Below are 25,135 nucleotides of genomic sequence, written 5' to 3'. Positions count from 1 at the left end.
CAGAGGTTAAGAGCATTGCCTGTTCTTCCAAAGGTCCTGAGTTCAATTCCCAGCAACTACATGGTGGCTCATAACCATCTGTAATAGGGTCTGGTGCCCTTTTTGGCCTGCAGGCATACACACAGACAGAATATTGTATACATAATGAATAAATATATTTAAAAAGCAGTAGTAATTTCAGCTGTAACAACTGTGTACCTTGGATATTGAGTTAATAAATTAAAACTGAGAGAGCCTCTGTAATATGAGTTTAAAAATGAACATAAAGAAATTAGTTGTATTTCTTTATACTATCAATACAAATAAAATATTACAGAAAATATTATTCATAAAATAAAACTATACAATAGCCAGTATTTTATTTTTTTTACTATTTTTACATGTATTCATTGATTTGGAGGACAATGCACATGGCATGTGTGTGGAAGTCAGAGGACAACTTGGGGTGTTAAGTTCTCATCTTCCACCATGGGGTCTAGGAATCAAAATCAGATTGTCAGGCTTGGGGATGTGTCTGATCCTTCCCACTGGTTATTCCAATAATTAGGAATTTTAGAGTTAAAATATGGAAGACCTATTCTAAGAACTATTAAATTTTAATAAAGATATTAAATAAATTATAAACTCTGTGTAATTATAATCCATACTTTGATAAGATTTTTTACATAATCTTCTCTTTAAAAGTACCTACAAAGGAAAATAAGAATAAGGAAGAACTTGTTGATACACATTCCATGATAGAAATATAGAAAACATAAATTCATATTAACTAAAAATATGGGAACATGTATCCCTAACAGAATGTTAAGACAGCAGTGTTTGTAGTAGTGCTGTTGTTGATCAGTCTAGGGATCTGTCCTAATGGGAGCAAGTTCTCATGAACACAAAATAGCTCTTAAGTCACTAAGATCTCTAAATACTGTGAGATGGTTTCTATGGTTGTTATTGTATAGCCTTATTAAGCTTTTTCCTATTTTTTGATGCTGTTTTTACAGGATTTTCTTATCTTATTTTCAGATCATTTTTTGCTAGTGCATAGAGCAGTTGATTTTGTACACAGCCTGTGAATGGAAACTTAGGTCCTATAGACTTGCTAATTTTGTTTATTAGTTATAATGTTGCAGTAGATTCTTTATAATTTTTTAGGTACAAGATCTTGTCATCAGTAAATAACTGATTCACTTCCTCGTGTCAGTTCTGGGTGGCTGTTACTTCTTTTTCTTGGCTAGTTGCCCTGGCTAAAACTTATAACATGAGGGTCTGCCCTGTTGGGGTTTCTGTCCTGCCCAGTTCCCGCATTCAGTAAACTTCCCAAGGAAAATCACATAGAAGTCTCCATAAATTATTAACTGATTGGCCCATTAGCACAGGCTTCGTATTAGCTCTTATATCTTATATTAGCCCATTGTTCTAGTATATGTTAGCCACACGGTTCAGTACCTTTTTCGGTGGGGCAGGTCACATCCTGCTTCATTGGTGTCTGGATAGGACTACAGAGGAATGGGCTTCCTCCTTTCTAGAATTCTCCTGTTCTTATTGCCCCTTCTCTACTTCCTGTCTGGTTGTCCCATCTATACCTCCTGCCTGGCTACTGGCTAGTCAGTGTTTATTTAAAACATAATTGACAGAATACAGAATTGTCCTGCATCGAAAACTTCCATTGTAACACTGAATATAAGCAATGAGAACAGACATTAATGCTTCTGTTCCTGGTCTAAGTAAAGCTTTACGCTATCAACCACTAAGTGTGATGTTCACTGAAGGAGACTCTTCCCTTCCTCTGTTGTTTCTTTCCTCTCTCCCTCCACTCCCTCCCTCCCTACTTCTCTTTCTTCCCTCCCTCTCTCCCTCCTTCCCTTACTCTCTCCTCTCCTTCCTTGCCTCCCTCTTTTCTTCCCCTCCCTCTTTTCCTTCCTTGTTCTCTCCCTTCTTTCCTCCCTCCTTTCCTTCCTTTCTTATTTTGAGACATAGTTTTGTAAGTTATCCTGGCTTATCAGGAACTCACTATGTAGAATAGGCTGGCCTTGAATATGCAGCTATCCTCTTGCCTCAGCTTCTTGAGTGATGATAAAATAGGCATGTAGGTTTTTCATAATGAAATTGTAGGTTTTTCACAAATGCTCTTTGCTAAGATTGGGGAATCATGATTTAATTTCTAATTTATTAAGTGGTGTAAATCATGGGCCAGGAGGGATTTGTCAGATTCTTTTTCTGTGTCTATTAGATGCTCATGGCATTCTGATCTTTATTCTGTGACACGTATTACATCAATTGATTCTGAGGATTGACAGCCTTGCTTTCCTGGTTGCAGTGTATAATTGTTTTTACATGTAGTAGATTCTGTTTGTTAATATATTGTCGACGACTTTAGTAATCCTGGTGAGAAGAGTTATTGCTTTGTATTTTTCTTATCTGGTTGTGGTATCAGGCTTTATGAAATGATTTGTGAATTAGTGCCTCATGGTTTAAGAAGAAAGCCAGAAAACAAAAACTCCTAATCTCTTCATAGAGAAACTGACTTTATAGCAGAACATAGAAAACAATCCTCTCTAAATGTGCTCTCAAACAGTGGAGTTTCATAAACGCAGATGGTATGCTAATCAAAAACATAGACCAGTCAGTTTTCACAGAGGCAAAATCTCGGTCAGGCTCTGGAGTTGAGTATAAGGACAAGAGAAGGCTTCTGGGTCTTGCATACATATAGTGGAAAAAGAGACGGTGATCTCAGGTCTTCTTGAGTTCCAGTGGGGCTTCTTTATTCTCAATAGCACTCACTTGAAGTAGACTTGACATCTGGAACAGGGGCTGGGGGAAAAGGAGTTTCTACTTGTCAGCTGTGCACATCAAGCATCTGTCCTCCAACGGGCAGCTGGTTCAGGGTGGAGAAATCGATATGCTGCCTATCCTGGGAAGCTGACCCTCCAACCAGGAGTTGGGGACAAAGCTAGGTTTCTTGGTTACAAGAGTCTGAGTTGGTTTCTATGTGGATGAGCTGTGACCAGTGAAGAGGTACTGAAATCCAGTACATATGCCATCACTATACTGACCAAATTCTAACAGGTTTTCTTTAGTAAATTTTCCTTCATTTGTTCTAGTTCCTTGAAATCATGTCAGGGCTTTTCTGAATTTGGATGTCTTTATCCATTTCACTGGTGAGCTGGTCTGTGGAGTTCCTTATCTAATTCACGTATTTTAAGGTTACACTGAGATTAACTGTGTTTTCTTTATAGGGACACATGGAAGGAGAGGTGTGGGGTTTGGCCACACATCCTTATCTGCCCATCTGCGCTACTGTAAGTGATGATAAAACTTTAAGAATATGGGATCTCTCTCCTAGTCATTGTATGTTGGCAGTCCGGAAACTGAAAAAGGGTAAGAGGCTCTCAGACTTCAACAAAGATTAAGCTGTCACATTCTTCTGACATTCACAAATAGCCATAGAGTGTCTCTAGTAAAGGATTGTTGGATATTCCTTCATTTCCCTTGTGCTGAACTCGTGACACTCCAAAGGCAGGGCGATTTTATTCAGTTTTTTTACTGTTGCTTAACTTCTCTTTAACAATGTAATACCCTTTGGAGTGAAGTATTGCCCTCTCTGGTCCAGTAGTATGGCCTTAGTTTGATATTTGACTCTGTTTTGAATTCTTGTAATTGCTTCTGGAGCTCTTGGTGTAGATGACATTATTTGGGTTCTGCTGCTCTTTTGCTTTTCCTTACAGTTCAATAGTTTAACAGCACTGGGCATGTATCTGGGTTTACTTGGATTCATCCTGCTTTATGCTTCCTAAGTTTGTGACCTTTTATTTTGTGTTAATGTTGAAAAATTGTCTGTCAATGCTAGTGGTTTCCACTAGGAGTATTATAATTTTTAAAAAGCATTATGAGAGAAAAGATACCATGCAACTGAGTTCACATAGAGGGTTATTTTTTATTATTATTATTATTATTATTATTATTATTATTATTATTATTATTATTGAAAAGGGAATGAAAAGAAGGGGAGAGGAGAGACCAGCCTCGGAAACAGGAGCAGCAGAAGAGAAAAGAGAGGGAGGGAGGGAGAGGTAGAGAGGAAGAGAGAAGGGGAGGGGGAGACAGAGAGGCAGAGAAGCAGAGAGATAGAGAAAGGAACACACACAAACACATACAGAGGGAGGGAAGGAGGGAGAGAGGGGGAGAGAGAGAGAGAGAGAGAGAGAGAGAGAGAGAGAGAGAGAGAGAATAGGAGGTGGATACGGTTCACCTCTTAAAAGGGAACATAGTGAATGTGCACAGGAGATGCTCTTAGTGGCTGCAGCTGAGGATGTATCCTGTCAGGACCCCAAGGGCAGGCCAGTACAGATGCCTGAATACTCTCAAGGAATACTTCTTTGCATTAGGTTATAGGCAAAATTTATGATTCTGTGATTTTGAATTCAAATATTTTTACTTAGGTATCTTTATTTTATTCAGCATTAGTTCAAGACGGGGAGTTGATTTTCCTAATTTACAAAGGATGTATGTGAACTTTCTTTTTTGAGACAAAATCTCACTATGTCTTCCTAGCTAGCCTCAAACTCTACAGATGAGGCCGGCCTCGAATTCAGAGATCCATCCACCTCTGTCTCCTGAGTGCTGGGATTAAGGGTGTGAGCCATAACACCTGGTGGTATTTGTGACCACTGCTTATGTTAATATAATAAGATTACTGATGTCACATAGAGTTAATTATGAGACAGTGATGGAAGTGGGCTCTCATAAGAAAAGTTTTTGACAAATGATTCAGTTTTATAGTAATCAGAGAATAAACAAAGTATAGATACACAATATGTCCTAATGTTTACAGTCTTTAAAGTCTAAGAAATGAATGTATTGTGAATATTTACCAGCCTTTTGCACTTCTTTTTGTAATAATACATTGGAAAGCTCCCATTAACAGCTTTAGTGTACTGTTGACCACCTGTAATCTCAGTAGAGGTGATATGACTTCAAGTTTTAGGCCAGCCGAGGCTGTACAATAAGACCCCATCTCAAAAACAAACAAAAAACAACAGTTCTTATATCCTGCAGTTGTAGTTTTTAATTATAATCAATTATGGATTTTTATGGAATTTCTGTTTCTGGATTCTTGCTATCATTCCATGTCTTTCTTCATTCCATGCCCCCCCCCATAGCCCCACATCTCTGTAGATCTCTAGTGATGAACCATCCCGGTCCAATATTTAATCTGATAGCTCATTTTAATAATTGTCATTTTTCTATGTCAAAACCAAGAATCATGGGTTTGCCCTAGTGGTGGTCCCTGAAAATAATTTCTCAGGCTACCAAGGGTATCAATATAGAGAGCTTTGTCTCTGTCTTGTTGTCAGAAACAAAATGGCATATAAAGTAATAGGTTTAGGAATTGGGAGCCGTGTACACGAATAGGTGGCACAAATCTTTTCACATTCCTGCCACAGAAAAAATGTCTTTTCAAGAGGAGCTAGAATGAAGCAGAGTTGCGTTTTATTAAGAGATTTCAGTATGACTTTAAGCGTGGGGCTTAAGATAGGGCAATTGGGAAGAAAGACACACCCAAGAGCATGTTTGTGGTCTTCTTGAAGAGAGGCACACTTCATTGTCTTTCCAATAGCTGTATATACCATTTAGGAGAATTTGAAGCTATTATGCACAAAGAGTTGCTAAGAAACTTTGTAATCATCTGGAGATTCCTGAAGGACAGGGCAGGTTTATAATCCATAAAGTAAACACTTAGGTCACAGGGATGTAGAAAGATAAAAGCAATAGTTCTATTTGAGATTCTTAGAGGAATCTGGGAAAACAGTAAAGCCTTATTTGTGGTCACATAGGTTTAGGATTTAAACCTAGTTCATTGGTATTTTAACATTCTTATTTGAAAGTATTTATGAATAAAAGAAACCTTGTCTCTATGTTGAAAGCCTTTAGAGCAAATATGACCCATTGTGTTGGAATTTTTGATTCTTAGCTTGCAAGAGGCTTCAAGGGGATCATTTTCATTCTCATGATGCCATAATGATCCCTATTTTTGTATCCTGTCTCATACCTGTGTATCAGCTTGAGCCCATCCTCTCTTCTGGTTATAGAGGATGTTTTGTTCTGTCTATCTATCCCTCCTGCCTCAGCTTCCTGAGTACTAAAGTTATACTGAGCCACCACATTTAGCAGAGAGTAAAGCTGAATTGGATCACATCCATGCCCTCTGTGCCGTGTCATCTAGGGCTGCTGTACTGCTGTCGCAGAGCTGAACAGTTTTGATGGCTATTTTGTGGCTTATAAACATGAAACTCCTTTTGTCCATCTTTGCTCTAGAGCAGTGGTTCTCAACCTTCCTGATGCTCTGACCTTTAATACAGATGTTGTGCTGACCCCTAACCATAAAATTGTTTTTGCTGCTACTTCATAATTACAATTTTGTTACTATTATGAATCATATTATAAATATCTTATATGCAGGATATCTGCTATGTGACTCATGTGAAAGGGTCACTTGGCCCCAAGGGGGTTGTGACCCACAGGTTGAGACCCACTGCTCTAGAGACTGCTATATTTTACCCACGCTATGAGTCTAATGACAGACAACACAGGGTGGTTCTGACATTTCTTCAGAAAGATGAGTGTTTACAAGCAGCTGTTCCAGGTCATATTTCTCAGATACAGAAAGAAGCAAACTATGTGTATTGGCAAGAGAGTTCTTAGAATTACGTAAAAGTTTGAGAACTCAGTCTTGTCAGAGTACAACCAAATGTTCACATTCAAAATTTCAGAGTTCCCATTTAGTTTCCCAATTGTCACAAAAGAACTGTGGAGAGGCTGTGTAATTAAATTGACATTATAATTTACTCCCAAAGTTAAACTTGTATTTAATTTTTATGGACCGTTGGGTGTCAGGAATTCTTTTAAACTTGTGGAAGCTTTAACAATTCTAACTTGTGCTGAACACTTCAGACCTGAGCTGGTTACTTTCTCTGTAAATGATTTATGCATTCAGAATCTCTTGTAATCATCGTTAGCACAGTGTTTATAGGAGGAGCCACTTGGGCTCCCCAAGGCCTTAAGTATATAGTCATCACAGTCAGCAGCCGGAGAGAACCTGGCTAATTGTGATGCTTGTCCGTGCTTTCAATTACTGACATTTCATTTCCTGTTGGCAGGGACTCAGACTGCTCAGCCCAAAGGTTATTAAGTGACAACTACTAAAAGACAGTTAATTACTAAAAGACAGAAGAGAGGATGCTGGAGGGTATAAAAGGAGCAAGTAAAGAAGCAGATGTACCTGTAATCCGGGACAGTGGACAATGAAAAAGGAATGAACATAAAGGAAGTAGTGGCCTCCTCAGGATGAAATTCAGATCTCTTTCAAGGAGAAGGCCTTTTGTCTGCCAGTGGTAAAGGAGTTTACCAGAAGTCTAGGAAAGTTTCTGCTCTAATGTCACAGTCATCCACAGCCCCACCTCAATCCCTGTAAATCCATCTGCTGGACCCACTGCTCTAAAAGAAAGAAGCAAGGTCCCTTTCTTCAGTTTTGGCTTTGCAGTTTTCCTGTGGTATTGGGCCAGGGACTACATTAGTAGGGAAGGAATTATGCAATAAGAAGAGTAGTGTATTGAATATGCGGTAAAGGTCAGCACACTGAGCAGTAACTAGAAAACTGTCTGTAGTATACAGCTGTAGGAACATGGCTGCAGTTTAAAGTCCCTGTGTGGTTGGGTTGAGCTGCTTTGTGTACAGTTTCCTGGCATGTAATTCATACCATGTAAAAGGAGGGCAGTCCACATTGGCTTCTATGCAGTGTTGGGGATCATATGCACCCCACTGTGCATACAATTTCCAGTTATACAATTTCTGCCATGCAAGTAAGGGCTCTGCAAATCATAGTCATGTAAATAAGAGCAGTCCTGACCTCAAATTCAGTTCTTGTCCTAGTCTGGTTTCTGTTACTGTGATAAAGACCATGACCAAAAGCAACCTAGAGAGAAGGGGTTTATTTCTGCTCACAGCTGAGTTCCGTCAGGAAGGATAGAGCAGGACCTGAAGCAGGATCCATGGAGGAGTGCTGCTTGCCGACTCACTCCTCCTGGCTTCCTCGCCTGCTTTCTTCCACACCCCAGAACTACCTGCTCAGGGCGGCACTACCCACAGTGGGCTGGGCTGCACCTCTCCCATCAATCACCAGTCAAGAAAATGCCCCATGGCCAATCTGATGGCAGCGCCTTCTCATTTGAGATGCCCTCTTCTCAGATGACTCTATCTTGTATCTAGTTGACAAACTAACCAACACAGTCCTGATCCGAGACTCAGGTCACAGGATAATAGGTTCCAGCTCCGGCACAGTAAGTAGCAGTTTGGGATTCCTGGACAATGCTTGTGGAACGTTCCCAAAAGCAGATCCCTGTGCTATCTGCAGAGGCACTTCTTAATGACCTTCCTGTTGTGGAAAAATCATGCTGACTGAAAAGTATCTACATCATTCTGCTTTAATATCAAAATCAGGGAAAGGAAGTATGGATTTTGGGTTGGCTGGTAATAAATGACAAATTCTATCCAGATTCGTGTTTATAACCACCACCCACATACTATCATCCCCCGTTTGTATCTTTAGCTTGTCCTCCCAGGAAGTGTTAATATATGTCAGATGGCTTTCATCATGTCTTCCACTGAGTTTCTTTTAGGCATCCTTAACTGAAGGGATACGTGCTTGATAATTAGATGATTACTTATTCCCAGTGCAGTCTGATTTTTCATTCTGTAACAACCTCACCCTATCCCTCAGATTACATGCTAGTACCAAAAGCTTTAGGGTTTTGCCTTTGCTTGCCATATCTCTTGCTGTTAGGATAAGCTCATTATTATTTCTTTATCAATGTAACTCTGACTGCTTTTAAAATTAATAGTAACATCATTAATAATAAACAATATTGATATTATATATAGTTTTGAAACAGATCTTCCTAGCTTAAACTAATAATTGCCCAATGTCCTTTTTTAATTTCTGAAGCATTTTTACAAAGATATCCTCATTTTTAAAAATTTTGTTTTTTTAGATTTATTTATTTATTTATTATGTATTCAGTGTTATGTCTGCATGCTTCCTTGCATGCCAGAAAAGGGCACCAGATCTCATTATTGATGTATGTGAGCCACCATTTGGTTGCTGGGAATTGAACTCAGAACCTCTGGAAGAACAGCCAGTGCTCTCAGCCTCTGAGCCTTCTCTCCAGCCCCCAAAATTTTGTTTTAAAGAATATTCAAAGATAGCTCTTGCCTCCCACCCCAATCTTCACTTAGGTCATTGGCTATAGATGGATTTTCTATTACTCTAGCCCCATGTTGGAAGACCAAATGTTGTTGGTTGTTTTACTCTTTTGGCTTTTGGGGGCCCACCACTCAGCTCCCAAGTAAATCACACATGAAGGCTAAGTCTTACTTATGAATGCCCTGCTTAGCTTGGCTTGTTGTTAGCCATCTTTTCTCAACTTAAACTATTCCATCTATCTTTTACCTCTGGACTTTTTCCTTTTCTATTTCTGTATATCTTTCTTTATATCTTTCTCTGTGGCTTGCTGGGTAGCTGGGTCTCTGGCCCCTGATGTCCTTCTCTCCTTGTTCTAACTTGCTTCTTTTTCCTCTCCAGATTTCGCCTTCTATTTATACTCTCTGCCTGCCAACCCTACCTGTCCTTTTCCCTGCCTCGTTGTTTGCTGTTTAACTCTTTATTAGACCATTATGTGTTTAAGACAGTCAAAGAATCACAGCTTCACAGAGTTAAACAAATGCAGCATAAATAAAAGCTATACATCTTTACATTGTTAAACTAATGTTTCAGAGTGTAATGTGACACACCTTAAAATAATATTCTACAACAATTGGCTTTTTATTAGTTAAGAATTCTCTTTTTATCAGCTTTCTGTTAAGGTAAATAACTGTACATTCTTATTAAGGTTAGAAACTCATTTGTTTTAACAGAATTTCTTGACTTCTTTTTTATGTTGATTTGAGGCCATAATAAATACAGGTTCCTTTGTATAATTAAAGGCTCTTAAAGCACATACTCTAAACTTGTATATGTGACAAGACATTCCCTATTGCTTTCCTTCTCTTTCAGGTGGGAGGTGCTGCTGCTTTTCTCCTGATGGAAAAGTTTTAGCTGTAGGTCTCAATGATGGAAGCTTCTTAATGGCAAATGCAGACACTCTAGAGGATCTCGTCTCCTTTCACCACAGAAAAGATATTATTTCAGATATCCAGTTTTCACCTGGTGAGATTGCATTGAAATTATATTTGATTATTTGCATCAATCTGGCAGTGAGTAAATGTATCAACGTGTAATAATTTTCTAACTTTCTTTACCTCAGACCATTCTCTCTGTCTCTCTGTGTGTGTGTGTGTGTGTGTGTGAATGTGGTTTTTAGTGTGTAGTGTGTATGCATGCCTCAGACCATTCTCTCTGTCTGTGTGTGTGTGTGTGTGTGTGAATGTGGTTTTTAGTGTGTAGTGTGTTTGCATGTGTTGTGTGTACACTTGTAGAGGACAGAGTTGGGTGCCCTGCTCCATCACCACTCACTTTAGTCCTTTATGACAATTCCTTACTGAACCTGAAGCTAGGCTACCTGCAAGGTCAACAGTCCTCCTGTCTCTGACCCCAGCAAAGTTGTCATGCCCAACTTTTACATGGGTATGAAGATCCAAATTTAAATCCTCATGCTTTCATTGCTAGAACTCTTATCACTGACCATCTCTCCAGCTCCAGAAATTTACTTTTTGATTAGGCAGTGGGGTGAAGTGTAAGAGCCCTGTACTTGCCAGGTACAGATATCTTGTTTAATCTTAATCCTTGTGCCACTAATGTTCCAAATGACTTGAGGCCAGGACAATTTAGGTGGACGTTAGTTTTCATATTTGCAAATAAAAGGGAACAAATAACTTTTTTTGATATAGTAATGCTTTTGAAGTTGCATGTTTCATGTTACCAATTTCTTTGATTCATTGTCCACTACAGTACTGATTAAAATGACTAAATTGCTAATGATAAGACGACATTTCTTATATTGATTCATGTCCATTTCTCCCCTAAACTTAGCAAGATTTTTTTGGAAGGATTGATTGTATCAAAATTGGAACATAAATGACTCTTTAAGATTCGCTGTCCAAAATAGCTCTATGGGAAGGCAATGCTTAGGTGTCATCAGTGTGAGAGGATTTGTGCTTATACTCATGAGGCCTTGGATTTGTTCCCCAGAAAAACAATGAACAAAGTCAGAATATGTAAGATTGAAAATAAAATAAAATAAAATAAAATAAAATTTGCCGTACACTGAAAATTCACTTCATTTTTGTTATTAATATTCTTGAAAAAATATATTGCCATTTGATATCAACATTTACATCTGATTATTGGACAGTTAAGATTTCCCCCAAAAGATAAGTAGAGTTACCTCTGGTTGCAGAGTTAAACTCCTCCCACAGGTAGGAAATACCAAGCAAATGTTTCTGTTGTAGGTTCTGGGAAATACCTAGCCGTGGCGTCCCACGACAGCTTTATAGATATATACAATGTGATGAGCAGTAAGCGAGTGGGCATCTGCAAAGGAGCCACCAGCTACATAACCCACATTGACTGGGACTCCAGAGGTAAGACTTCAGTGACTTGATACTGACAAGAGTGTCGTGGGCTGGTATAGCTCTTCACAGGAGCCCCAGGTGAGCGCTGTAAAGTTCAGACTTTTCAGTAGCACATGTCATTCAGATGGGAGTACAGTGGGTGTTAACAAGTTAATTTTAGGGGGCTGGAGAGATGGCTCAGTGGTTAAGAGCATTTGCTGCTCTTCCAGAGGTCCTGAGTTCAATTCCCAGCAACCACATGGTGGCTCACAACCATCTGTAATGAGATCTGGTGCCCTCTTCTGGCATGCGGGCATACATGGAGGCTGAACACTGTGTACATAATAAATAAATAAATCTTTAAAAAAAAAAAAAGAAGTTAATTTTAAAGTGATTCAATTTTATCCAAGAAAGAATTTAGTCATAATGTTCTGCTTTTTGTCAGTTAAGTTTCATGCACTTCAAATTTGGAAATAGAAATGTTAGTGAAGATTTTAAAAACATTTCTTCCATGACTTAATTTACTATATGTTTTCTAAAAATCATCATAATCTTGTGGCATAGTATTTAATGAGAACTTCTTTGCAGATGTATAGCATATAACACTTTGAAAAGTTCAAACAAATGTTAAATATTTTAAATATCCTCATTTTAAAGGCTATTTCACATTTTCAGTTTTGTAAATTTCATGTTTATAAGGTTAAGATTTCACAAATATCCTTAAACTGTTTACTTGTACTTTTTAAAATTTGAAACAATTTTAACAGAACAATTTGTTTCAGTTTTCTTTTTAGTGGACATAGCAAGTAAAATAGTTTTATCTATTTGCCTACATAAAAATAAGCTTTTTATGAATGAAATTATTTAATTATAAGGGAATTAAGAAAATGCAATGATGTTAATATATTCACTATAGAGGAAACTGACCTAGGACCTTGCGCATGCTAGGCAAGTGATCTACCACTGAGCTGTGTTCTACCCCATTTCTCATTTTCCACTTTCACATGGGGTCTCACTTAATCCCACAGGTTTGCCTTGAATTTACTCTGTACTCCAGGCAGTCCTTGAACGTGTGTGTTCGCTGTCCTAGTCTCAGTCTCTTGAATGCCTCAAACTTAAGTTTTCCTGTAAAGAATGCAAACAAAGCACATATATCCATGCAAAGACATAGCTGTCACTTCATAGGGAGTAAGAGACTACTTATTCTGGAGCCAAATATGAGTGACCATCGCCTAGGAACACAGACTCAGGTTATTCCTAATACCATGTCCCAAGGTAGTAACAGTTACATGAAGTTTACATAATCATAAAGCCAGGAAAGTTATAAATCTAGACATTTTAAAAGTACATTTGCGTTTAGACCAGGTAGATGGATTATGCAGAGGCAGCTCTGTTTAAGGCTTCAGATGCTGCCTGCAGACATTAGTCTCTGGGTCGGTGGAAGCTAGAGCTATGAATACCCTAAAAGGATTTACCTAATTAATAGTCACAAACATGCCAGGTCTCATGCAGAGGTGAGTTGTAGGTGGCTTCTTAGGGAACTAAAGCTAACCCACGATAATTTGTCTCCAGACCAGAATATTCCACTCTCCCTAGAGAATTACACAAGTTCTGATCAGCCTGTGAGATGTTTATCACACGTTACGTTTTGTTTTCTTTCTGGGAATTTTGGTTCAGGGTCATGATCTTTGTATTTATATGTTTTTAATATGTATGTCTGTAACTTTTAAATTTTTCTTTTAAGGAAAGCTTTTACAGGTCAACACTGGTGCTAAAGAGCAGTTATTCTTTGAAGCTCCCAGAGGAAAAAAACAAACTATCCCCAGTACAGAGGTAGGAAGATTGAAGTGATGTTTATATAATTGACATTGATTGGAAAGCTAAGGCCTCCTTCCTACATGTGATGACCATTCTCACATTGTTTGGATAGGCCTGTGGGTGGCATTGTTTTACTGGGCTACATAGATACCTAATGGGTAAAGGAAAGGGAAACTTTTTAAAAGAAGGAATCTGGGCCTGGTGGCTCACACCTTTAATCCCAGCACTGGGAAGGCAGAGGCAGGCAGATCTCTATGAGTTCTAGGTTACACAGGGTTTACATAGAGAAGCCCTGTCTCCAAAAAGAAAACAAAAGGAATATAAAAACTTGTATACTGGGGGCTGGAGAGATGGCTCAGTGGTTAAGAGCACTGTCTGCTCTTCCAGAGGTCCTGAGTTCAATTCCCAGCAACCACATGGTAGCTCACTACCACCTGTAATGAGATCTGGCACCCTCCTCTGGCGTGTGGGTATTCATGGAGGCAGAAAGTTGTCTACATAATAAATAAATAAATCTTTGAAAAATAAACTTGTATACTTAGCTGCACTTGAGTCACTGTCCTAAAAGGATGATAATAGAGGATGTGCCATCTCCTTTGAAGTACTGTGTGCTTGACCTCTCTTGAAGCCTGTGTACCTAAGATATTTGTTCTTTCCGGTATGTTTGAGGGTAGGAGAGGGGAAGAGGGCAGAGATGGGGAAGGAGGAAGGAAAGAAAATTATTCTCAGTCTTGTGTCTTATAACTAATTTGGCATGACCTAGGAAATACTCAGCAGATTTGACGTGAACGGGGCTAAAGAAAGAAAGAGGCTCTCAGAGTCTTAATTTCTAGACTAATTGGAAAACATGTTTATGACACATTAATAGAGACTTAGATGCATAGTAAATATTGGTTTTGGCTAATCTTCAGGAAGACGCAGTTTTACTTACCACTTTTTTTCAGCAGCTAGAACACATAGTATGTATATAGAAAGTATGTCCTGAATAGTATCATGTTGAAATTCTCTGCCAGTGGTGGGCCTAGGGAGCTATAAAAACAGTTTATAAAAGGCAGTTTTCCTGTTAAATCTTAAGCAGTGACAGAGAAATGTTTAGACTTTGCATATTAAATATTAGAAACTTACAGCATTTTTTTTTATATTTTTAGGTGGAAAAAATTAGTTGGGCCTCATGGACAAGTGTCCTTGGTTTATGTTGTGAGGGAATTTGGCCAATAATTGGAGAAGTCACAGATGTAACTGCCTCTTGTCTCACCAGTGACAAAATGGTCCTAGCCACAGGAGATGATTTAGGATTCGTGAAACTGTTTAGATACCCAGCTAAAGTATGTGTTTTTCTTTAACTTATCTAATGATCATTGTAATGAAAGTGGTGAAAGTAGCATGATTTCATTGTTTTAACATTAATAATGCATAGATAGGAAGTAATGCCATATCACCAGAGGTTTGGAACTGTTTTTTCTATTCTTGGCATTATATTTATAGCTTTTATCTAAAATAAGTATTATAGTTTTCTAAACTGTGCCTTGGTTTGTATGTTACATATTGTACAGTGCCTTGTTTTGTATGTTATATTGTATAGTGCTTTTCATTATTAAATATATAAATATCTCTCCCTCAATGTTCTTTTTATCACTATTAAATAAATTTTATAATTATAAGTATAAATATAACTTAAATATATATCATTAGGAGTCAATATAAACTTTATAAATGTAGGTTTTACATTAGAAAAGAGGGCAATTTAATATTAAATATTTAAATAAAATTAAATAACACTGATTAGTGTCATGATTTTTTTCTGAAACCAGATAGTACAGATTCTTTACAGTGCTACATTGCCTAGGCTGTGTTGCTTGGTTGATCAACTCATCTTTTTACTAACCTCTGTTCACACGACTGTAAAACTTAAGGCTCTGCTTACTACAGAAATAAAACCTTGTGTATAGAGCGCAAGGGCATTTACTTTCTAGTTGTCATAAATTACATTATAGATTATAATCTAGCATCAATATGAATATAAACAAAATTTGAAATGGGATGCTAAAAATATATCTTGATGTTTCATTCATGGTAACCTCAGCTGCCCATATGAGCATTTTTAGATTCTCAATGAAATGAAAACATTGGTTTAAAACTTCTTTTTGGGAGCTTGGTCACTCAAATAAACATCCCAGACAGGGAGTTTCTACTCAGTGGGAGAAGGGAGGAGAAGAAGGGGAGAGCTCACTATAGCAAGAACCACACAATTTTAGAGAAACTCTGTGCTTTGAAGACAGACTCCTCCTCAACATAAAAATAATAGGGTTGGCCTTTTCCATCTCTCCCCTGAAGAGGCAGCTTCTACCTTGCTCCCTTCTCCCTACTTTTCCCCTTCCCCTCTCTGTCTCTCTGTCTTGTCTGTCTGTCTGTCTGTCTGTCTGTCTGTCTGTCTGTCTGTCTGTCTGTCTGTCTGTCTGTCTCTCTCTCTCTGCCTCTCAGCTCTTCTCCCTTCTCTCCTTCCCCCTTTACCTTCCATAACCCACTAAATAAGTGTCCCACTTACTCAGAAAACAAGGGGTCTTTATTACATTTATCTGTGAGGAATAGCACATGTGCCTCATGGCCCGTGTACATACGGAGGCCAGAGGACAACTTGGAGAGTCGCTTCTCTCCTTCCACCAAGTGTTCTGAAAATTACACTCTGGTCACCTGGTTGTCTGCTCAGTCATCTCACCAGCCCTCCCATTTTCATTGTCTCACCCCCCCCCCGCCCCAGAGAACTCACTGATTTTGCTACTCACTATGTTTTGCTTACTTTTAAAAAGGTTTTCACATTTTTTTTATTTTTTGGATGTGGAGATTGGTGGGCATATGTGCAAATATCTGTCTATGTATATGAGCATGTGTGTGACTCACATAGAGGTCAGAGGATACTTCCTGAAGTTGGTTCTCTCTTTCTGCAGCATGGCGTCTAGAGAGCACATTCATATCATCAGACTTGGCACAAGTGCCTTTCCTTTACCTGCTGAGCTATCTCCCTGACTACCATGCTTTATTTATTTAAGAAACTTTAACAACTTTGAAAAGAGGTTCACTTAAAACCTGCTTATAGTTTATGATCTCAAATTTACTTGTCTAACTAATCTTTCCTGGGTCTATAACTTACAGTTCACTTGGTTTACATTTAAAAGGGAAATATAATTCTGGAGGATGTAGTTCTATGGTAGAGTACCTGTTGCCTACTTAGCAGGTGTGGAATATCAAAGGACAAAAGAAAGAAAGAAACTATGTGTAGGTAGTACTTACCAAAGAGAAGGCAGTGGATTGAAGTGAAATAATATTGTGTGCATACATATTATATATATATATGTATATAATGTATATATATTTATATATAATAAAACAAAAGTTTCCATGCTAGAATTCAAAAAGCATGTCTGAATTTGTTTTATTTTCAGGGAAAATTTGGAAAGTTTAAGAAGTATGTGGCTCACAGCACACATGTCACAAATGTTCGCTGGACTTATGATGATAGTATGCTGGTTACCCTAGGAGGTGCAGATATGTCTTTAATGGTGTGGACAAACGAAATGGAGAACTATCGAGAAAAAAAGTCTTGTGATAGTGAAGAATCTGATATAGATTCTGAAGAAGATGGAGGTATGTCATTTTAAAATATCTTAATAAAAACAGAAAAAGAAGCTCTACTGATTTAAACTACAGAAGTTAAAAAAATAAGTAGTAATGTGTTTGAACAACTGTGTTATTATTGTTTGGGTCAGTTTTACAACAAAATTGTTTTTGTGATTCATGACTGGCATGTATTGATGGCTTAGATATTCACCATCTGTAAGACAGCCAATCATATTTTAAATGCTGTTAAAAGCTTTTATGCTATTGAGCTTTATATTTTAAGATCATTTTTATTTTCTTAATATGTCAGTAATATCAGTAATTATAAAAACATAGGATGAATAATTTAACCACCCACACTTAACAGTTGAAAGTTTATACTATTATAATTATGCCCTTATGTTCATAATATTTTTAATAAAAATGAGATGACTGAGTTCATATTTGTAGCTTGTGGTGCATAATTAGTGATAATTAGTAGACATTACATATTACTAAATATTCTTCACATAAATCTTTCTAGTTCCATATTTAGTAATGCGGCTTTAACAATTTATTTTACACTGTTGGAAGAAATAGAATTTATAAGAATGTAAGTGATCAGGCTGGAGAGATGGCTCAGCGGTTAAGAGCATTGCCTGCTCTACCAAAGGTCCTGAGTTCAATTCCCAGCAACCACATGGTGGCTCACAACCATCTGTAATGGGGTCTGGTGCCCTCTTCTGGCCTGCAGGCATACACACAGACAGAATATTGTATACATAATAAATAAATATTTTTAAAAAAATAAAACAAAAGAATGTAAGTGATCACCTTGCTATCGTTTGATAACCATTGTATTTGATGGTAGGCTATGACAGTGATGTGACAAGAGAGAATGAAATCAGTTACACCATCAGAGCCTTATCAACCAATATCCGCCCAATGCTTGGAGTCAAGCCTCATTTGCAACAAAAAGAGCCATCAGTTGATGAGAGGTAATAATAAAACTTAAAGTTAGGTGAGAAAATGATAATGATATAAAAATTGAATTATATATAAAATTAAATTATATATAAATTTTCTGTAGACGCTGCTAGTAATATATTGAATTATGCAGTTGTGAACCACTGTTAGAAACTGTCCTTAAGTGCTCTTGGTGTTTACACTGTCTTTACAAGGAGTTTAGGGAATGTCATATCCATATATAAAGTTACTATGACTGAAGTAATCTTATTTGCTGACTTTCATAATTGTGTGTGATAGATTAGGTGTGACCCCATCTCTAAAAGCCCTCAATGAAGGATCAGATGCCATTATTTCAAAAACTGTATCCACAACATGAGTTGAAGTGGAATTTCTTTACTGGAAATTACTGGTCTTGGTATAGGATCAACACATGCAGAGCAAATTTATGAAAAGAAAACTCCTGTGTTTTTTTGTATATACACACAATGTGATTGTATATGAACACAACGTCAGAGAAAGACCTTGGCTGTTAGCTTTTGTTTCTCAGGGGCCACTCATTAATTAATTAGAGACAAAATCTCTCACTGGGCCTGAATTCCCCAAATATCAAAGTCTGCCTGACCAGGAAGTCTCAGGGTTAACATCTGTTTTGTTGGTTTATTTTGTTTTGTTTTTAACATGGGCTCTGAACATTGAATTTAGGTCCTCATGCTTGTAATGCAAGCACATTGTTGACTGAGCTGTCTCCCCAGTCCAGCAGAGAACTTTTTAGTGAAGTCTTTGCTGAGAAGAGAATTTGACCTAATGTATTCCTACTCAAGGATGGAGAACAGTGAAGAGGCATTAAGGATTTGAATGTGTAGCTCGGTAATAGGGTACTTGCCAGCACGTGTGAGGCCTGGGCTCTATTCTAAGAACCACAAACAGAACAAACTGAGCCAAAGTACAGACTTCACAAGTGAAGAGGTTTTAAGAAATAATAAAAAAGACATTGTCCAGAGAAGGTGATAGCAGGTAATGTGGATGGGATGCTATCCACTGCTAGTGACTTCCAGAAAAGGCTGTGATGAAGGAAACTTTAAGAAGTTCATGTTTGATAGAAAAGCAAATAACATGAAACGTGGGTTTAATGTTCAGGGATAGAGGTGAAGTTAGGGGTGAGCTGTACCTAATAATAGGGAAGGAGACAGCTAGGCACTCTAGGACTTACTGTAGGCAGTGTTCCCAGGGAATGCAGCTCCGCTCTGCTTCAGGTGCTCAATGTGTCCATAAATGTTCAGGTAACCACAGTGGGTGGTCATCTAAAGAAGAGTCAGAGGGTGGTGTGCATTTGTTCTGTGTGAAGAAGCAAAGTATAAAATTGTTAGAAAAGTCATTCATACCATGATCTGAATACTTATATTAAAATTCCAGGGTAAGGCAGCTTGCTAGAAGATAGTGTCTAGTGCTAAGTTCATACATTTGGAGTCAGACAAAACGCTAAAATAACCATTTGTGTCATTCATTTAACAGTTGTTTGACCTTGAAAAATATTAGTCTGTTCTCAACCTATGTCTTCACTTTTGGCAGAATTAGAGCTATAATCCTTATCTATGGGTTATTTCAAGTTCTAAATAAAACACTCAAGAATTAAATATTAATAATTAAGAAATATATCTTTACTAATGACCCACTCTCATTTAATGAAATATAATGTGTGGTGACACTAGCACTTGGGAGGCAGAAGCAGAACTCTGTGAACATGAGGACAGCCTGTTCTGCAAAGCAGTTTCTAGGTCAGCCAGGTCTACAAATTGAAAGCCTGTCTCATTGAAAATAAAAAGAAAGGAAAAGAAAGAGTAGCCTAAAATACTAATCCTGAGAGTAAATATTCACAAAGAGTACTACTACCTTGATATTTATTAATTACAGGAACACATATAAATAAACAGATAAGGATTTTGTAAATTGAATATTTTAAGAATTAGTATTATTTAAGGAAATTATATCCTCCAAGTAATAAAAAATTAAAAGTACCATAATCTCTTTCATAAGTTATTGATTTTTTTCAATAAGAAATGTTATCATTCAGATCAGTTTGTTATATAACCTAACTTTACTCTGGAAGCCACACTTGGTCACAGTAAAGCTGATTTCTCTTCACTGGTGAAGCCTTTCATGTGATGGCAGATGGAAACATTTTCCTCCTTTGAAATTGTTTAATGTTTTCATTGCTGTAACCATTTCTGTTAGGTTTTTTGTTTGTTTGTTGGCTTTGTAGCTCAGTCAGGCTTGGATCTCACTGTGTACAGCACCCCAGACTTGCTTCCTATGCATACTTTTTCTGCCTCTACATCTCAGGTGCTGGGATTATAGGTGGAAGCCAACATGCCCAGCTCTAGTTTGGATTTTTTTGTAGCTAACTTCTCAAATTTATTCTTGAATATTTTTTTTTTGCATTTCATTCTCAATTTCTGTAGTGTCAGTTCTGCTAAATTCTTTTGAAAATGCTGAGACAGATGTCACTAATGTGGCTCATAAGAGTCCTCATTTTCACAAAAATAATAAATTAAAAGGGATACTTTTCTTGCCAGTTTTGATTACTCAAAGTATACTTTAGCTATTTAAATAGTTGTTTCATATTTTAATGTTAGCCATTAAATATTAATCAGTTACTTCATAATCATCTAAATCAAATCACCTACTTCAAAGGAAATATTTCTGATGACAGTTGATTACTACTATAGTTAATACTTCGTGGATTTTTTTCTGAATGATTTTGATAGTGATATGACTTTATTTTTCAATAAATATATCATGTAAATATTTTGTACATAAGGTAGTTAATTTTAATCAATTTCTAGTATTTTAATTAAGATATCCAAAACCTGTTATAAAATTAGAAATTTTGTGTTTTCTTAAAGTTCTTTTGATGTTGCTTTTATTTTGCTTATTGTTATGTATATTCACCATCAATTTCCTATGTGTTTTCCCACTTTCTTCTCCTTTTTCTTTCAAAGACAGGGGGTAGTAAGGTAAGTGTTTTTTTTGTTGTTGTTGTTTTTTTTTTTTTTTTTTTGAGACAGGGTTTCTCTGTGGTTTTGGAGCCTGTCCTGGAACTAGCTCTTGTAGACCAGGCTGGTCTCGAACTCACAGAGATCCGCCTGCCTCTGCCTCCCGAGTGCTGGGATTAAAGGCGCGTGCCACCACCGCCCGGCAGGTAAGTGTTTTTTAAAGAACATATTTTATTAAAATGTTTATTGTTCTATTTTGATCCCTAGAGTATGTCAAGGTATTAATTTTTACTATAAAACATTTACTTACACCTGACAAAAAGATTAGAAAATGAAATGTGATTGTTATTTTGTAAGTAGGCCTTCATTATAATTTTACAAATGACTTTTCATGAATCCATGAATTTTAGTACTTCCTTTAGATGCCCATGAAAACTAGCATAATTATATGTACTTATCAATGGAAGATTATTCATTTCATAAACATTTGTTCAACGTAATAATATTTAATATACTCATATATTTAAAAATAGGATAATTATGGTATTTTGTGTTTAACAAAATTACATGAATAAAAAGGCTGTAGGAGCACTGGCTTGCAATACCCTTCAGTGAGATGAAAATGTGTTCAGAGCAATTCTAAAGGAGACATCATGGAAATAAGTCAATTTTAGAAGTAAGAAGATACTACTTTCTTTAAAAATGCTGGGAGTTAAGGATGAAAAGTTCATTTGAGACCAGATTGTTCAGAAACCCATTCGGTATCCTTGGATAATTTGGCAATTGAAATTAATTATCTTGGAAATTCATTGTGTTTTCAACAGAGTAATATATAAAGATGACTTTAGAGTATGGCTTGACCTCAGAACAGGCTCACATAAACTTACATGAATTTAACAGAAATGAAGTATCCAGACCTAGTTCTGTATGGAAAGTAGTGTTTAGTACTGAGTTCCACATTAAAGGAAACCCTCGCCATTCTGAATACCGTAGAAGAAACCAGAGTGAGGGAAAGTTGGAAGGCTGTTGCTAAGAGCACTCAGTTCTTTAGGAATCACTTGTCTGAAACATGAAGCTAAGTGGAGTTGTAATTGCTGTTTTGGATATGGACAGCTTTTTATGTGAAGTAACCTCGCCATGGCAAGTGTGCTTGACCGACCATCTCACAGGAAAGCTGTGGAAGACTTCTGTGATCCTTTCAGTTCTGTTAGTGATAATGTCATCATCACTCTCCTTCCACTCCTGGGTCTGAATCCAGGCCTCAGGTGGTAGGCAAATGTTCCACACAGCTGCATCCTCAAACCTTGTATTTTTGTTTTATTTTATTTTGGTGGTTTGAGCAGAATCTTAAAGTTGTAGACATAGCTGGCTGGCATTTGAGACCCCTTCTCCTTAGCCTCCAGAATGCTGGGATTTCCAAGCTTCATTCTGTTATTAAGAGAATTTTTCTTTTGGGGAAGGGGAGAGAAAGGTAGTTTTGTTTTGAGACAGTCTTGCTATGTAGCTCTGACTGCCCTGGCACTAATAGTCTTGCTCAGGCTAGCCTTGAACTCACAGCAATCCTCCTGCCTCAACTTCTCAGAGTGTGGTGGCATTATAGACAAGTACCAACGTGCTCAGTTGGCATTCTTCTTTTAAGTGATACTTGCTTTGCTTACAAACTCCGTAAGGCCTTGAATGACAGAAACTGCCTGCTTGAGTTGGTACCTGGAGAACCTTCTTAGATTTGCAGGATGGTCTCATGAGACAGTTTCTTTAAAAGCAGCCCCAGTAATACCTGAATAAGGTCCTCTTTTCCTTTCTTAAGAACAAAGATAAGATGAATGACCCTCTAAAGTGTGAAAACATTCTGAATTCTCATATGTCTTTCTTTTTTAATCTTCTGGTTTATATGCTATTAATGAACTAATTTAAGCTTAAGTACAGTAATAAAAACAAGGCTTTAATGTGTGCAATACAGTTTATCTGTGCTAAACCTAACAATATTTTATTATGTGAGATTCTGCAATAATGTTTAAAATTCAGATATGTGTTAAAATCCTTTTCCTATTCTTCTCTGCTGCTGAAAGAGGATCCAGGTAACCCTCTCCTCGCTATGTTTACAAGACCAAATTTTGTGTTTTTGTCATCTCTCCTGTTTTAACTAACGAGCGGTGATACCTTGTTCTCCACCCCTGTTCCCACTTCCCTCTCTCTGGAGGAACATCTTAATTATCTTAATTATCTGGCTTCCATAAGTCACTGTATCACTAACATTTTATGCATCCAAATTGTATAATTTTATAAGCCAGTTAGTTTCATTTCAAGCAGTAATATGAATCATGTAAATAATATTTATAAAATTTGAATATGCTTAATTGTTACATAAGGTTTTTTAGATAAAACTTGCTAACAGGGTTAGAATTAAAGCTATCAGATTCTTACACAATAAAAATTCACAAAAAGTTGACTTGGAAGAAAAGCTAGGTTTTCTGTCATTTTTTGAGCTAGTTCTGGTAGGAATTTTCTTAAATGTTAAATATTATTAATTTACTTCTATTTTTACTTATGAACATTCAAAAATGTGAAGATTTGAACTTTAAATTTCTGTGATAACTTGGAAAGTTACACATACTTGATGAAGATATTTTTTATGATACCAGTCAGTCATGCTCAGTACATACTATTTCATGCTGTATGTGAATATGTATATTTATTTAACACTGTTTTACAGTACTTAGTATGAAATCCAGGCTTTGCTTATGCTAGGCCACTATGCTGCCACCAGGCTAGATTCCCAGCTCTCTGCATGTATTTTATATTATATGTTCAGTATGCACCAGGGCTGGAGTGATGGCTCAATAGTTAAGAGCACTGGATGGTCTTGTAGAGGACTAGGTTCAGTTCCTACCAAACAGGGTGGCTCACAACCATCCTTAATTCCAGTTTCAGGGCATCTGACACCTCTTCTGACCTCTGTGGGTTCCTGCATGTACATGATGCACATATACTCAGACATGTGTGGGCTTGTGCACACACGTGTGCATGCACACACGCGCACACACACACACATATATTTTAAAAGATGCAACATTTCTTTTAGCTTTGCAAATGTGTAACTTGACAATACTTTTGAAGTCTAGTTATATGGCTTTAATAAATTATTAAATGTTCGAAGTTTTTATAAAATTAATGAGTATCATTTTTAATTTAGTTATAAATTGAGTTTAAAACTTAGAGAGGAGTTAATGCATGATTTAGATTCTGTGTTCAGATTATAAAATATTTGAATTTTGAGTTGGATTGAATGGTTGAGATGGACTAGTAAGTGACTTTTAAAAATTAAGTAAAAGGTTTTACAAAAGTTCTTCCACAATTATATAATTCAGAATATGAATCTTTACCCCTGTTTGAATAGGAAACATTTTACTAGATTCTGAGCAGATTAAGAGAGGGCTTGATTCAAAAGCTATTATGTAGGGAAATTTGATAAATATTCCATAGATTAGAGAAGGAGATTTGGAGACAGTAGTTGTGGTAATGGCTTTTTTTTTAACCTTGCTTTGTGACTATAAAATGACTTCCTTGAATAACTTTCTGGTGTTGATGCCATTAGCCACCATGAGAGACCTCAGGGAGTGTGACAGTAAAGGGCGTGGAGGAGCATGGAGGACAGGCCGCTATAGATGTGAACTCGTGAGTTATGTTACCAGCAGTACAGAAAGTTCATGTGATCCAAATTCACTGTCAGAATGTTTATATATCTGCTATGTGAGCCATAAGGGATGCTTTAGAGCAGCACTCCAGACTTTGATGATAATATACCTATCCAGAAATGTTTGAGTGTGTCAAACTAACATTCTTATCCTATTCTTATGCTACATTATTTTCATTATGAGACACAGACCAAAGATATAAAAAGTAAAAATGAATAAAATTATTATTTCTTTATACATTAGAAATTACCAAGCTACAGAGAACACAGTCTAGTAAAATGAGAGTAGGCTCCCTTTCTGGAGGGCAGGTTGGGAGACCCAGTGGAAGCCCCCGGTAATTCTGTCTTTCCTCCTTCCCACCCCTCTATTCCAGGCCCCCAGTGAGTAGGGCCCCACCTCAGCCAGAGAAACTTCAGTCAAACAATGTTGGCAAGAAGAAGAGACCCATAGAGGTAAGGAAAACAAATT

General features: G+C 37.2%; 1 protein-coding gene across 1 annotated transcript in view; it reads left to right on the top strand.

Moving 5' to 3' along the window:
• Positions 1-25,135, top strand: part of Eml5 (echinoderm microtubule associated protein like 5) — a 121,294-nt gene that overhangs the window by 62,210 nt on the left and 33,949 nt on the right. Inside the window, exons 21-30 of the mRNA XM_005343438.2 lie at positions 3,231-3,372; positions 10,103-10,255; positions 11,497-11,628; positions 13,343-13,431; positions 14,565-14,741; positions 16,857-17,058; positions 17,882-18,008; positions 20,979-20,993; positions 23,042-23,050; positions 25,041-25,119. Of these exons, the coding sequence (XP_005343495.1) occupies positions 3,231-3,372; positions 10,103-10,255; positions 11,497-11,628; positions 13,343-13,431; positions 14,565-14,741; positions 16,857-17,058; positions 17,882-18,008; positions 20,979-20,993; positions 23,042-23,050; positions 25,041-25,119 (1,125 nt within the window). The remainder of the gene's footprint in view (positions 1-3,230; positions 3,373-10,102; positions 10,256-11,496; positions 11,629-13,342; positions 13,432-14,564; positions 14,742-16,856; positions 17,059-17,881; positions 18,009-20,978; positions 20,994-23,041; positions 23,051-25,040; positions 25,120-25,135) is intronic.

This window comes from Microtus ochrogaster, chromosome 1, assembly GCF_000317375.1.
Source record: "Microtus ochrogaster isolate Prairie Vole_2 chromosome 1, MicOch1.0, whole genome shotgun sequence".
NCBI classification, from domain to species: Eukaryota; Metazoa; Chordata; class Mammalia; order Rodentia; family Cricetidae; genus Microtus; species Microtus ochrogaster.
Note: the sequence above shows the minus strand (reverse complement) of the source record. Positions and strands in the feature narration are given on the sequence as shown.